Consider the following 15,395-nt stretch of genomic DNA (forward strand, 5'->3'; position numbering starts at 1 on the left):
AAAAGAAAAGCATGGCAGAACAAATTTGTTGTCTCAGAAGCTTTAAACATCAATTTTTTTTCTTTTCCCATCCACAAGCCAAAATGTCACAAATCATACATCAATTTTGCAGAGGGAGATCAACACTTTCCCAAGATGCAATAATATCATAAGCTTCTTTTGACACCAATGCAATTCGCAACTAATTTACTTCAACATAGCAGGTAAACAATTTTCTCAAGAAATTAAATTGTCATACAAAACCCAACAGCAATTTGCCCCAGTCAATAGAAGTGAGCTTCAATTTTCATGAACTTGTAGCCAGGACAAACATACAACATTTGGAATGTCAAAACAGCTGTGTTTAAACTACAACTACATCTACATCAGATGTTCATCCAAATAAGTGAGACAGTTTCAACTGAATTTCAGCCACCCCGAGCTTCTCTCCTTGTTGCATCATGGAGCAAATCAATGTCAACACCCTCTGGAGGCAATTGAACATATCTAACAACAGATCCTCTTATGAAACAGTTCCTGACTGAGAGCTGCAATTGATCACAATATCATTAGGCCCGCCTAGCAAAATCATGCGGGAGCAGAAAAGCGATGAAAGAAAGAAACACAAGGGAGGGGAAGGGGAAAGATGCACTAACAACCAGGGCTGTCAAATGAAAGAGGTGACACAACACAAACAACAAGGGCTGTCAAATGAAAGGGTGACAACAAAAACTATAAGTTCCCATGTCTGCAAGTGGTTTTGGAGAACTAGCTCCTAGGTGGTCAATAAAAAGCATGACTAAACCAAGACACAAGCACAAAGCATAAAAATACAACCCAGTGATATCCCAGAATTATAATAATAAAACAATAAGTTGAGCACAATCCTAGTCAAGAAAGATGGCAAATGACGTTAATTAAAATGGCGGATAGATTCAAGCATTTATCTAAAAAAATATATGTTCACAACATGAGCCCATGTCACACTAACTGATAGGACTCCCAGCAAGGTAAAAAAAAAAGGATAAAGGGAACAGGAAACAGGATATTGCAGAATAAACTTATTGAAGGGACAGGCGTAGAAACATTTTTCTTCTCAAGATTTTTTTCAACATTCTAGGTAATGCACCAGGAAACAAGCACAAAAATAGGTGCATGATTATGCCTCCAATATCAAGTCAACCAACAAAAGTTCCAACAGAGACATAATTCGCCTGTATAAAAATTAAACATTTGAAATTGAAATTCTATTTGAAGTTTGAACTCCTAAACTTCAACTCCTGCTGCTGTGATTCTTATAACTTATTGGTTAAATTGACCTCCAAATCATCATTCAAATCAGTACCCCAACGTTATGTTCATCTTGTCAGTTACTTGAAACTCCAAATACAAAAAAAAAAAGGTATAAACAACACAAAATCCCATGTTATATTCAGTATCTTGCATAAGCCACATCAATTTTAACAACACATTCATGTAATAACCAGCAAACCAATTTGATTCCTTTATGTGTTCACATTTTGGATTAATGCTTAGTTGCTGATTATTGTTGTTGTTGTACGCGTTCACAATTTCCCACATGTGTTTCAGCGCATAAAAGAAATGAGATTCACCACGTAAAGCTTTATAGTTTATTCAATGATCAGATCCAATGTTTTGGAGTTAGCCCATTCTTTTAAACTGTAAAATTTGACAAAACACAGGCATTGAAGCAAAGAACATAATTTTATTTACAAATCCCTCTCAAAAGGCAACCAGCACAAACGAAGGATCCATCTTTGGCAAGCTGATTCACAACCCTAATGGAGAAAATTACATTATGCACACCTACGTCAAAAACAGAATCATTGCCATAAAGGCTACTAACAACATAAACTGCGAAAAATAACTGAAATAACACCTTACGCAGATCTCTGAGTCTTTCTTAAAAGTACCAGGCATAGATACAATAATTTCCCCTTTTGTACAAGATATGCCAAAGCATTTACAAAGAATTTTTTGAGAGAAAATGCAAGAAATTGGACCAGACATTCTATAAGAGAAGTTGAGATCAATAGCCAGGTAATTAAAACGGAGGTATGCTCAGATGCTTAGCTTAAATACTACACCAAAAATTTCCACATATCATCAATGAGTACCAACAACATTCCATCACCATGTTTGCTAAAGAGAACCAAGAAGCACCAAATTCCATATAATAGTTAAAGTAATTTCAATCCAAGGAAGAAACTGAGAACGAGAAATTGAAATTAAAATATCTACCAGCCAAACTCAAACTTCTTTGGTAATCAACAGTAAATCATTCAGAAATGAGAAAATGCCTTAATATATCCAAAACCCAGAAAATGACAGACCCCTTTGTTTGGATCCTTAACTTGGCAGGGAAATGGAGAGAAATTAAAAAGGAGAAATGAAGAGAAAAGAAAAAAGGAAATTTAATTTATTCTACATTGTTTGAATAGGAGAGAATAGAGGGGAAATAACTATTATACCCTCATTGTCTTTCTTATGTTTATATTTATATTGTAGTAGAATATTTAAGTGTTTTAACAATCATTTCTGTCCACTTCTCTCCATTTCCCACCAATTTGGAGAGAAATACTTTGGATTAAAATTTCTCCTCTTTTCTCTTCTTTCTTCTATTTGATGTCCAAACAAAAGAACTTAAGGAAATCAAATTTCTTTTCTTTTCTCTTCCCTTCATTTCCTTCAATCCAATCAAAACAAAGGGTAGAAGTCTGAACACTAATTGTTTTGACTGCCGATATTAATCCCATAATAAGAATTACGATAAAAGGCTTTACAAGGCTTACACATAACAACATTAACACCAACCTCTAACCCTGTGAACACCCTAAACCAGTAAACCCTAATTCCCCAAAAATAAATCAACTATTGTTAACCCAAGACCATAAAATAAAAATCGTCGATATTCAGAACACATGATTAGCTAAAAGAAAAGGAACATAAAAGATGAAGCCGGTGGAAGTGAAAAGAATGATAGAGGAGAAAAAAAACCATGTGAGGGTACTTGTCTTGATCGACAACACGAGTGTTTTCGAGCTTGATATTGAGGTACTGATCGACAGAGTGAAGCGTTCCTCTGATAGCCAGATCGTTCTTGAGCTCCACTGTCACTTCCCTGCCCACCAAGTCCTTGAAATAGGAAAAGAACAGCTGCCCTAAACCGAAACCCGGGGGAAAGTGTGCGGAAAAAATTATAAAAAATAAAAAATAAAAAAGAAAACGTCAGGAAGATGAATTCATAAAAAAAAAAAAGAACAGAAATCCACGAATATGAAAGAGGAAAAGAAAAATTACCATGTTTCTCTGATCGAATCGAGAAAGTGGATAAAACTGCAAGGGTCCTTGCTTCGACTCTTCCTTCCAGAATCCTGAGAGGGCACAGCAAGCCTGCCTCCTGAGAAGAGGGAGGGGGTTTAACGTTGAAAAACCTAATTTTTTTTTATCGAATTTACCAATATAACCCTGCTTATGATCCTCGAAATTTTGCTGGGTGAAAAATTGCTGAATTTCATATGCATTTGAAATCTTAATAAAGTTAAAATTTGTTCAATTTTTTTACGATATTTATATAAATTTATTTTGAAATTTTTGTCTTAATTAATTAATAATTTTTAATTTAAGACAAAATAGATTATTTTTTTATAATATAATTATATTTAAAAAATCATATATTAGTAGAAAACATTCTACGATAAAAGAAGCAAAAATTGACAATGTTGGGCAGAGACTGAAGAGGACTCTATGATGAGCATGAATTTAAAATTGGATGAAGAAATATGGCAGGTGGCAATTTTTTAACTATATTATGAGGCAGATGATTTATAAAATATGATACATGACTTTTTTTTTAATTTATTATTAAATTTGTCTAAAAAATTTATTAAATAAAGTAGCTTAATTTAGCAAGTTATATATGTAGAAAAATATTTTATATTTTCAATAAAAGATTAAATAAATTTAAAATTAAATTTTAAGTTAAATAAACACTTACACTTTCTAATAAGCTAAATAAATTCATACTTAATAAAATATTTTTTTAATAATAAAATATTATTTTTTTATAATTTTAAATTCTAAAAATTATTTGTTAATTTTAATTAAAATAAAATTTTAAAAAAATTGAAAAGCATAATGTATAAAATTTGTTTGATATTAAATTATTATTTTTAATATTTTATTATTTAAAGGTCAAAACATAATATTTTATTAAATTTAAATTTATTTAATCTTAATTAAAAAATACACTAATTTATTTAATTCAAAACTTAATTTTTTGATTGATTTGTTACGTCTCCCATAGTAACTTAACGATGATAATAATAATAATAATAATAATACGAGAGAGAGAATTCCACTCCCAAATTTTCACTTCCATTTCTATGAATTATACTAATTTATTTTCAGGACTTCAATGCAATTCCTTCCTTCCCCAGCAGACAAATAAATAGGCCAGCTTGCTTCAAGTATCAAGGCAATTGTGCTTTTTAAACATTTAAAATAATAGCGCATGATGTAATTTTTAAACCTTTAAAATAATAGCGCATGATGTCATGTTCATAAATCATAACTTCAACGACAAGCACAAATCAGTCATCCAACACAGAAGCAAAAAAGAGGCTAGTCACAAAACCAGAAGGCAATAAAAAAGAGGTAAGACTACAACAGGAAACCTTTACAGAGCAAGCCCATCATAGACAACCAGTGAACAACTAAGTTTTACAACTCATACAAACTAAGTAGAAAATCTTTTCTACTCCTACAACTTGTGTTTAATGTTGTTTGCTACAAATAAGATGTACCCACAAGTAGTTAGTAGTTTTCCACTATAGCCTTTGCTTCACCCGCCTCCCATTCAGGTCACTGCCATCAAGGATAGCCTCATTCCCATGCCTACATACTATCACAGAGTGTTCACCTACTCTAGCCACGTATTCCAACAGTTCTGTAAGGACAGATGGGCAGCTTTCCTTCAAATATTCAAAGCCATCCGTTTGCATCACAGCTGAAAAACAAAAAATGTGGCAAGCATCAGCTATCTTCACAGAAAAGCATGGAGATACAATTTTGCTTCAGGATTGCCTCCTAGCCATTTAAGATATTTTCTGGCTGCTGATGAATTTCACATGATATAGGCGGGGTATTATAGCTAATCTAATAAGGAACAGCAAGACCTCAAAAACAAATCCACCTCTCAAAGCACACACAATTAACTAAGCACAACTTTTCTTTTCCAGTTTATGCGTTTGGAAAAAGCAAAGTATAAAATAAGAGATTGATCACATCATAGTAAGGCTTAGCTGTTGTTCTATGTTGATCAATAGACCAAGAAAACTGCAAAATATTGACTCATATGATAAATACGAATTTTAAAAAAGTAAAACTAGATTTTCTTAAAAAGATTATTATTATTATTATTATTATTATTATTATTAGAGTAGATTACTATTTAGTCCTTAAACATTGACATTATTAACACTTTCATCCCTTCATTTTGGAAAATAGATTAAAACATCCTTAAGTGATGAGTCCCACATCGGTTCTGCAGGGAGGTCTTGGGTGTTATATATATGGGTTTGCAAACCTTCCCTTGTGAGCTAGCTTTTGAGGTGGAGTTAGTCAGGTTCATATCATTTGGTATCAGAGCCTCACTCTGTATGGGTCGGTGGGCTATGTACAAAGGTTCCCTGATGTTCTTCGGGAGAAGTCGGGGTGAGCGAGTCATGACCCCGGTTGCTTCACGAGGACGTTCAGTCTAAAGGGGTCGGGAATGATGAGTCCCACATCGGTTCTGCAGGGAGGTCTTGGGTGTTATATATATGGGTTTGCAAACCTTCCCTTCTGAGCTAGCTTTTGAGGTGGAGTTAGGCAGGTTCATATCATTTGGTATCAGAGCCTCACTCTGTATGGGTTGGTGGGCTATGTACAAAGGTTCCCTGACGTTCTTCGGGAGAAGTCGGGGTGAGTGAGTCATGACTCCGGTTGCTTCACGAGGACGTTCAGTCTAAAGGGGTCGGGAATGATGAGTCCCACATCGGTTCTGCAGGGAGGTCTTGGGTGTTATATATATGGGTTTGCAAACCTTCCCTTCTGAGCTAGCTTTTGAGGTGGAGTTAGGCAGGTTCATATCATTTGGTATCAGAGCCTCACTCTGTATGGGTCGGTGGGCTATGTACAAAGGTTCACGGCGTTCTTCGGGAGAAGTCGGGGTGAGCGAGTCATGACCCCGGTTGCTTCACGAGGACGTTCAGTCTAAAGGGGTCGGGAATGATGAGTCCCACATCGGTTCTGCAGGGAGGTCTTGGGTATTATATATATGGGTTTGCAAACCTTCCCTTGTGAGCTAGCTTTTGAGGTGGAGTTAGGCAGGTTCATATCACTTGGTATCAGAGCCTCACAAGGGAAGGTTTGCAAACCCATATATATAACACCCAAGACCTCCCTGCAGAACCGATGTGGGACTCATCATTCCCGACCCCTTTAGACTGAACGTCCTCGTGAAGCAACCGGAGTCATGACTCGCTCACCCCGACTTCTCCCGAAGAATGTCAGGGAACCTTTGTACATAGCCCACCGACCCATACAGAGTGAGGCTCTGATACCAAATGATATGAACCTGCCTAACTCCACCTCAAAAGCTAGCTCACAAGGGAAGGTTTGCAAACCCATATATATAACACCCAAGACCTCCCTGCAGAACCGATGTGGGACTCATCATTAAGGCTAGAGAAAATTTTTAGTCCCATAATACCCTTCTCTCTCTCTCTCTCTCTCTCTCTCTCTCACACACACACACACACACACACACACACACACACACAATATTTCTGTCTTCCTTTTTCCATCTATCTCCCCCCTCTCCCACATCTCTCCTTGCTTCCATTTCTAAACAATACAACAAGTGTTTCTTAAGGAAAACAAAAATTCAAAGTTGGATCAATAGTCAAAATTGAGTGTGTTTTGAAAAATCGCAGACAAAATAACAATAGTAATTTTGAAAAAAAAAATAAAAAAAAATGGCTTTTGTTTTAAAGGATTGATAGTCAAAATTGAGATGAGAAGGAAAAACCCAAAGTTCTTTCCATCTCTTGGACAGCACACAAGTTTGGATTACTTGTTTAGTCTTGAGGGAAGAGAAGAGGTGAGGAAAGTTATAGACGAGTAGACCAAACCAACACCAGCAATTGTAACAATCTCAAAGCCAGTAGCCATTGAGATTTTACTCACAACCATGTAAACAATCATTTTCTGAATCAGCAGCAACAACAAGAGTGCTTGCCTCAACAGAATCAGAAATGGGCACATTTACCTTTGACCATATGAGAAGCATTAAGGGGTTTTGATGCTGAATTTAAGTGCTTCCCCGAAGCTCCTCCTGTATGGCAAGCAAGAAAGACAAGGAAGAGAAGGTTGCAGGATAGAGCAATTGCAGATCTTGTGGGGCAGTGTTTGTTCAGCGGCTGGTAGTGGTGCAAGAGAGAGAGAGAGAGAGAGAGAGAGAGAGAGAGAGAGAGCTGGTGGTTGGGGAAGATTAAGAAGAAGAAGAAGAAGAAGAAGAAGAAGAGGAAGACAGGGAAGAGAGTACAGAGACGAGGAGCTACAGGAGGAATGCATTTGAAGAGATTGAATTCAAAGAAGACAAATAAGGAGAAGGAAATTTGAGTATATAAGAGTAATTGCATCCCACCAAAGGATGATGCTTTGTTGTTAATGACGTGCAGATCTGACCCTGTGATGATGGCTGGTCTTGCTAACTGTGGGTTGGGTGGGTCATGCAGGAGGGGGAGGGTAACGATTAAATAGACTAAAAATGGAAGGAAGGACCAATGTGTAGATGGAACCATACTTTAGAGATTTTTTAAACTATTTTCAAAATAGAGGAATGAAAGTGCTAATAATGCCAAAATGTAGGGCAAAATAGTAATTTACCCTTCTTATTGTTGTTGTTATGACACCAAGGAAGTGCAAACCAAGCCAAAAAGAGAAAATCATTTGCTATAGAGGGTGTTCTTCTCAAGTATTTTTAAAATTAAAAATAAAAGAAAAATGACAGAGAATCATATGTTCAGAAAAAATAAACTATTATTACCATTCAAAAATATTAAAAAGTAATTCTAAAAAGCAAAAGTCAAACCAAATGCAAATTAAAATGTAAAATAATGAGGCATCAAATTCATATTTGCAGTTTTATCCTTTATGCAAAACTAGTGCGTTAAGTATTTTGAAGGAAGGAGACGCTAACCTCTCAGATTTTCTGGCATTGCTACGAATTTGAGACACACAGCCTTCAGCTGGAAACAATGGTGCTGCTCTGCCAAGGCTAGCGTAGTTGCCACTGTGTTTATAGCCACATCCTCACAGAGATTGGCCTCACAAAGCACTCTGAGCCTGTCCAAACCATACCTATCAGCTGCTGCTAGCAGATGCTGAGACATCAAAGTTGAGGCCCACTTTGAGTTCAAACCAGTAAGCTCTTCCAGGTCAGGTAATGAATCCCAATATATAAAATGAAGTAAAGCCTGAAAGGTGAAAAAAGGAAACAAAAAGTATCAGATCAATGCACATAATGTTTATCATGTACAATTGCTGAGTTGTACTGAATTGACCACTCAGTAAATCTAAATTTGAAGAAATGTTAAATGTCATATTTGTCCAATGTCCATTGGACTTGGCACAAGGAATGAAGAAAAGTAAAACAGATGCTTTGAAAGTATGTGACGTAAATACAGTTACAAAGAAATAAAATAATAAGACATATTTGTATTATACAGCACCACACATGAAAATTTTCAATGCAAGATACCATATTTTATTGAAGATTTGAAGTATATAAAAGTGTGAGAATATTTGAGTCACTAGTGCACAAAACAAATAACAGAACAGAATACTAAAGATGCCCAAAACACAGAGAGACTGAAGAGAGAATAAATAGCATGTGAAATATGTCATAATATACAACCTTAAATACTGGAGCCTCCATGTCTTCAACTTTTATTAACTGGGTATTTTGATCCTTCATTGGACCAAAAAGTTGAGCCCTGAATACAGGTGATCGAGCAGCAAGTACCAATTTGTGAGCCGCAAAAACTTCTCCATCAACTTCAAATTTTACGTCAGTTCCCTTTCCACTTTCCAATAATTGCCCAAAATGCTGACCAATGTTAGAGGACGGTACTGCTATAGAGTAAGTCTTAGGACCTTCTGTGTGTGACTTAACAACACCTACACTACAGTGAACTTGAAGGCAATCCTCTTTGAGGTAGTCTGATGACTCCAGAAAAGTTCTTTTAAAAAACCTTTTGTATCCCCTGCAGCATACAACAATTAATCCCAACAATTAATCCCATTATAAATATTCTACTTTTGAGATAACAAATATATCAGTTTATTCAAATACTATCGTTTACTTGGATGCACTATAGTATGTTGCAGACAACAAAACAGAATTCGATATAACAAGCACAAATTTAGCTGTTAGCAGAACAAAAGATTAAGCCCCAAAAGATGCATCCACAAAATTTTAATATCTATGGAAGAGAATATGCATGAATAAAACTCCAGCTGCATACATGACCATAATGTTTCTTATAGATCCATAAGTCGTTAAATAGCCATACCACTAATTATTTGAACCATTACACATCAATGTTTATGCAGGCACATTGGCCCATCAAATTTTAAATGAAGCAAGCAAAGGTGTGAATTTTATATCCATTAGAGCACCAACTTTGTGTATCTAGTAAGTATGGCGCTGGGGGGAGATATTGCAATATCACACAACTAAAACAACAGAGTTCTTTTACCCCTATACTTTTGACACACTTATTTGGAAAAATATTATAATGCATTAAAAAAAAAAAGGATTAGTTTGGAATTAAGCCAACCCCACCTAGTTTGGGATTAAGGCTTTGTTGTTGTTGTAAAACAAATTTGGCTACTTAATCACGTCATAAACTAGAGTGTCCTATATATCAAGATCCTCAGAATTCCTAACCCTGAGATACAGAACAAAACCCATAACTTCAATACCAAAATTAACCCAGGAAACATTTCCTTAAGATACCAAAAGCTCACAAACCCACCAGCAATTTCACCACCCCAACCTATTGTTGTAAATAAAAGATATAAAAAGAAACTATGTAATTATGGGTCATCTCAACAATCCCTTCACAAATACTAAATCCCATGAACCAGCCAAATCAAAATAATACCATACCAACTCCACCAATAAATCAGCACAAAACAACTAAATTAAAATACAAAATTTAAGGAAATAACACGATATCTCACCACATGCTGCCACGATATTTGAGCGCGTAAGGCCCACTCTCAAGCGTCCTCCCAAAATGGCTATGAACCTTATGCCTCTCCTTCCCACTCTGATCCAAAAGCGTCAACTCAAAAAGCGCCCGTACATCGGTCCCTTCGCTCGCCAACGCTATAAACAGAGAAACGTAAGTCGCATTATCCTCGACGCTCTTCCCATCTGGATAAAAATAAATCGCCCAAGAGTAACCCCCTACATTAAACGTATCCGACGCAATATATTTCCCGATCCCCAATCCTTTCAACAATGAGTAACCCGTGATCTTGAACTGGTGGGACCCATTCACGGTCTCCGTGATCGACGAGGAAGTGGTCGTCGAATTAGACGCCGACGACGATGAAGAAGACGAAGAAAAAGAGGGCTTCGTAATATCTCTGAGAATCCTTCCCATGCCCCTGATTGGACCAAATTAGCGTAATTGGGCAAGAATCTGAGAGGAAAGGGATAGAAAATCTAGGACTTTGAAGGGGGAATTGAAATCAGTAATTTGTTAAAAAATTATTAAATTTTGTTTTCTAGGGTTTCGAGGAGCAAATAAGAGAAGATGACTATCATCAAAAGCGATGATAGCAAATGATGAGATAAGGTGATTTAACGGTGGGGTTTAATTATATAAGGAAGAGATCATTATTGTTACCTGCTGGTGATGTATGTGGTTGGAACCGACTCGCGAAAATAACTGGGGAGGTTGTTTCCGTAATTTGACCTATCTGTTTCAGGCAACGTTGGCAGTTGATGCTGGTCAAAGCAGCGCCTTTTTCACTAGATAAATTGTTAAGTAATTCGAAAAAAAAATTAAATTACAATTTTATCTTTAAAATTTAATAAAATTTATAATTTAATTTTTATATTTTTAAAATTAAATAATTTAATATATGAGTTTGATAAAGTATATAATTTATTCTCTATCTAATTTTTAATTAATAAATTATTAAAATTCTCTTAATTTTATATATTTTTTAATTTAAATAATTTAATATTTAAAATTTTATAATATAAATAAAATATTTTAAATCAACAGACTATTTTTTTTATAAAATTTAAATTAAAAGACTTTTTTTTTCTAATATAAACCATTTTCAGCCAAATTATCTCAATTATAAAATATAAAATTAAGAGAATTTTGATATTTTTACTCTAATTAATAGTTAATTAAATAAAAAATAAATAAATAATAGATTAAATTGTATGTTTTATTAAATTTAATAAATTAAATTATTTAATTATAAAAATATATAAAGTAAGTTATAAGTTTTATCGAATAGATTAAGTTATAATTTATCCAAAAAAAATATACTAATTAGTAATAAGGTTTATTATAAATTAAGTTAATTTATTTTATCAATTAAATGATTTATTAATTATACATTAAGTAAATAAAATATTTTTATTCCTATTTTTAATTTAAAATAATTATATCTATCAAAATTTGTTTTCTAAAAATAATTTTACAAGAAATTTCTATAATTATTGTAACACCCCAAAAATTTTAAATTTATTATTTTATGAGTATTATTGATATTTTAATTTTATTTAAATTTTAAGAAATTATTTGAGATTTTTCGGGTTTTAAAAATCGGGTTCGATTTTGCGAAAATATAAACTTTGATGATTTTTAAAAATTTATTTAAAGATCATGTGGCAAAACTAAAAATATATTTGGAGTCTACAAATTTTTTTAAGTTTTCTAGAATTTTTTCGAAATTTTTGGCCCTCGTTTTTTGTCCCAAGGCAGAGTAAAAATTTAAAATTTTGTATTCTGAATCAAACCGGCCGAATCGAACCTGACCTGATCGGACCGGTCTAATCGGACCAGCCTTTTCTTTTTCTTCCTTCTTCTTCCCGCGCGCGTCCCGACCCTCCTCTCTTCCTCTCCCGTTTTCTCTCTCCTCCCTCCTCCCCTTGTCGCGCCGCCGCCTCCCCTGCCACCCGACTCATGGCGCCCATCCCAGTAGTCCCATTACCGTGCACAGGCAGCCGCGGCGCCGGCGACGCGACGCACAAACGCGCCGCTTCATCTTCCCGACCAAAATTCGGCCGATCCGGCCACCAATCGGACCTGGTCTTGTGTCTAAATCCATCTACTTGTCGAGAGCTTTTCATAGGCACTAAGAACACCGAAATCCATCGAGCGGTTTGTCCAATTTTTGCCCGGGAAGTTTTAGCCCATTTTGACTTTTGGGCTAGATTTCTCGCAAACCGTGAACCCCACTAGAAAACCGATAGTACCAGAGCGCTCCACTCGTCGAGAGCTTCGCGGCAACATAAATTTCGAATTTTTCCGATACCGTTTTTTGGTGGGTCCCACTGAATTTCGCAGTGTTTTTCCCAGCATTTAATGAGCTTAGAAAATTCTGAAAAATTTATGTACTGACCCCCGTGTTATGGGCTTCGTGTAGGTATCTTCAATTCGCGGAAATTCGACAGTTGTCCAAGTTTGTGAATTTCCGGCTAGACAGACCGGTTACCGGAAAAAGTCACCGAATTGGACCGAGGTTGTGGCTACCCCCCCATTGTCAGACGTCCTGAGCACGTCCCCGGAGTCGGAATCGGCAAAGGTAAACCCGAATCTTGCTTTTTCGTAATTTTCTAGTGCTTAAATAGGATTAAAAAATTCATAAAATATTCGTGGTAGCTTAGAAAATTATGATTCTTTTTGCAATAGCCTAGTAATATTGCTAAGGACCGCGGGGCAAAGTTTTAAGATTTTTTAGAGCTTATTTGGACAGTTTTTGCAAAAATGATCAATTATAAGGACTAAATTGAAATTTTACATATTGTGATGAATGACTGTTTGGATGGGCCTAGGAGGGGCTGTGTGATGTGATTGAGTTGTGGATATATGAGTTGCGAATATAGAAGTGTGTTTTGAGCCCTTTTGCAGGTTGGGTAGGTCCTAGGTATAAGGGAGACTCTGCCGGATTTTCGACACGACTTATGACATATTTGGTCTTTTCTTGATTTGTATTGAGTCAAATTTATTAAATGATTGTAATATAATTATCAGGTGAGCCGGGACAGCCTTCTTCCTCCGCCCAGCCGCCACAGTGACCGTTGTCAAGTTTATGAGTAAAATATTAATTTTAATTGTAATTTCGATATTATTATATGTTCAAGCATGCCCATGCATCACTTATATGTATATAATTATGTAGTTAAACTCTAGGCACGTTTTATGTTGCATTCACAACTGTTAAAGTGCCATGGATGTTGTTGTGGTAATTTGGAGCAGTGTGCGTGCGTTGGCGTGCGTGTGATGTGGTGTGGACTATGGATAGGACGGATAGACACGGCTTGAGATCTTCGCTGGGACCCGGTCCTTCGGGGTAGACACGGCTTGAGTTCTTCGCTGGGACCTCGATTTGGTTATTAAGTGGAAGTCCGAGTTGAGTTCTTTGCTTGCACAGATTGGATTTAAGAGAGCTATATAGGAGATCAGCTCCCATATATTATGATTGAATTTACTGGGTGCGTGAGTGCTCCAAATTACCTTTTGCCTGTTATGATGTGAATTTATTGCTGATGTTGCATTTCACTTTACAGGATGCATTAGTTTTAGATAGTTATAGAGATTATGATTAAAATTGATATTTTACTCTCTGAGTCGAACGCTCACTCATGTTCAATATTTTTTCAGGCTACAGGAGGATTTTATTGTGGTTAACCTGCTTTTCTCCTTCACAGGTTATTTATCAATATTTGTGTAATTTTATTTACTCCTAGAATTTCCGCATGTGTTAGAAGTATTTATTTGATTTTGGTATGTAATATTATTATCATGTTGGACCTGTAAACGTATAATGATATGCATGTTTGATGGACTGGATGAGGGAGCTGAGCTCCCATATATTTTTATGATGATATGAGTATGTGGAAGGTGAGCTGAGCTCCCCAATTAAGTATTTACTGTGTTTACAGGTCGAGTGAGTCAAAAACTCCCCGTTGGAAGGTCCATTTTATGGCCAGACTCTGTCCGGTTGATTTCTTGAAATTGGGCCCAAATGGGCCTTAGTTGGATTAATGAATAGTTAGGCTTACTACGGGCCTCGAGGGCTTTAGGCTGGCCCAGGTCCTAGTGCCGGTCCGGCCCATAGGTTGGGTCGTGACAATTATTTATTAAAAAATATTACTGTAAATAAAAAAAATTATATTTTTACAAAATTATAAACATACTATAACAAAACTTAATATTTAATATTCTATAAAATATATAATTATTTAAATATAAAATTTAAATTTATGAATTATTTTATTAATAAAATAAAATTTTAAATATTAAATTATTTTTTTAAATGATTAACAGTATTTATTAATTTATTAACGAAATTCAAATTTAAAATACTAAAAAATAAACTATGAAGACATGTTAACTTTGTTATATTTTAAATATTTTATTGTAATTTATCCTTTAAAAATTATTTTCACATCGGCAAAATGACATTAAAATCGATTATAAGAATTTTTATGTTATTTAAATTAAAATTTAAAAATAATAATTTTATAACACATCAAATTCAGGAGATGATATGTGAAATTTAGTATTAATAAATAATAAATTTCTTTTTTAATCATACATGAGTAAAATTATAGTTTTAACTTTTTAAATTTAATTTAATATTATTTTTTCTGCCACACTTAAGATTTATTTAGCATAAAAATGAATTCAACACAACAATAATTTTTCAAAAGACAATTTTAATTGATGGAAATACATAGACCACTCCCCAGTACCTAAAAGAGAACATAAACTAGAGAAAATGAGAAGAAAAGAAAAGAAATTTTAATTTTTTAATTTTTTATTTAAATATAAAATAAAAAAGAAAAATAAAAAATTTATTTATTAAGTCCTTATTATTAATTCAAAATACTTCAATCTAAATTGAATAAAAATATGTATTATTTATATTAAAAATACCTTACGTATTTCAAAATTTATCCTATGTTATTATGCTATTAGTATTAGGGCACTAATGTGATACAAATTTTTTAGTATCGCGGAAAAATATGACGTGGTAACTAATTTTATAAATACTATTAAATTTTAATTTTTTTAATTTATTAAATT

The 15,395-nt window shown here is 34.5% G+C and overlaps 2 protein-coding genes across 2 annotated transcripts; both read right to left on the reverse strand.

Annotated features, from left to right (window-relative positions):
• Positions 1-185: 185 nt before the first annotated feature.
• Positions 186-3,458, reverse strand: LOC110665504 (sm-like protein LSM2). The gene is made up of 3 exons (XM_021825667.2): positions 3,301-3,458; positions 2,998-3,156; positions 186-527 (listed from the first exon to the last, which is right to left on the reverse strand). The coding sequence occupies exons 1-3, from the start codon at positions 3,301-3,303 to the stop codon at positions 408-410; spliced, it is 282 nt and encodes a 93-aa protein (XP_021681359.1). The 5' UTR covers positions 3,304-3,458; the 3' UTR covers positions 186-407.
• A 1,166-nt stretch (positions 3,459-4,624) lies between these two features.
• Positions 4,625-10,918, reverse strand: LOC110665503 (BTB/POZ and MATH domain-containing protein 2). The gene is made up of 4 exons (XM_021825666.2): positions 10,294-10,918; positions 8,963-9,311; positions 8,246-8,522; positions 4,625-5,008 (listed from the first exon to the last, which is right to left on the reverse strand). Exons 1-4 carry the CDS (start codon positions 10,719-10,721, stop codon positions 4,830-4,832), a joined length of 1,233 nt encoding a protein of 410 aa, XP_021681358.1. The 5' UTR covers positions 10,722-10,918; the 3' UTR covers positions 4,625-4,829.
• Between the last annotated feature and the right edge of the window lie 4,477 nt (positions 10,919-15,395).

Source organism: Hevea brasiliensis, chromosome 2 (genome assembly GCF_030052815.1).
Source record: "Hevea brasiliensis isolate MT/VB/25A 57/8 chromosome 2, ASM3005281v1, whole genome shotgun sequence".
In the NCBI taxonomy this organism is placed as follows: Eukaryota; Viridiplantae; Streptophyta; class Magnoliopsida; order Malpighiales; family Euphorbiaceae; genus Hevea; species Hevea brasiliensis.

Excerpts from the sequence above, each read along its gene's own strand:
- LOC110665504 (XM_021825667.2), bottom strand. Across the intron at positions 528-2,997 it reads AAGACAAGTACCCTCACATG|CTCTCAGTCAGGAACTGTTT; the intron begins GTTTTTTTTCTC and ends GATCAATTGCAG.
- LOC110665503 (XM_021825666.2), bottom strand. The coding sequence starts at position 10,721 with ATGGGAAGGATTCTCAGAGATATTACGAAGCCCTCTTTTTCTTCGTCT. Across the intron at positions 8,523-8,962 it reads TGGAGGCTCCAGTATTTAAG|GCTTTACTTCATTTTATATA; the intron begins GTTGTATATTAT and ends TTCACCTTTCAG. Across the intron at positions 5,009-8,245 it reads AATGCCAGAAAATCTGAGAG|CTGTGATGCAAACGGATGGC; the intron begins GTTAGCGTCTCC and ends TTTGTTTTTCAG.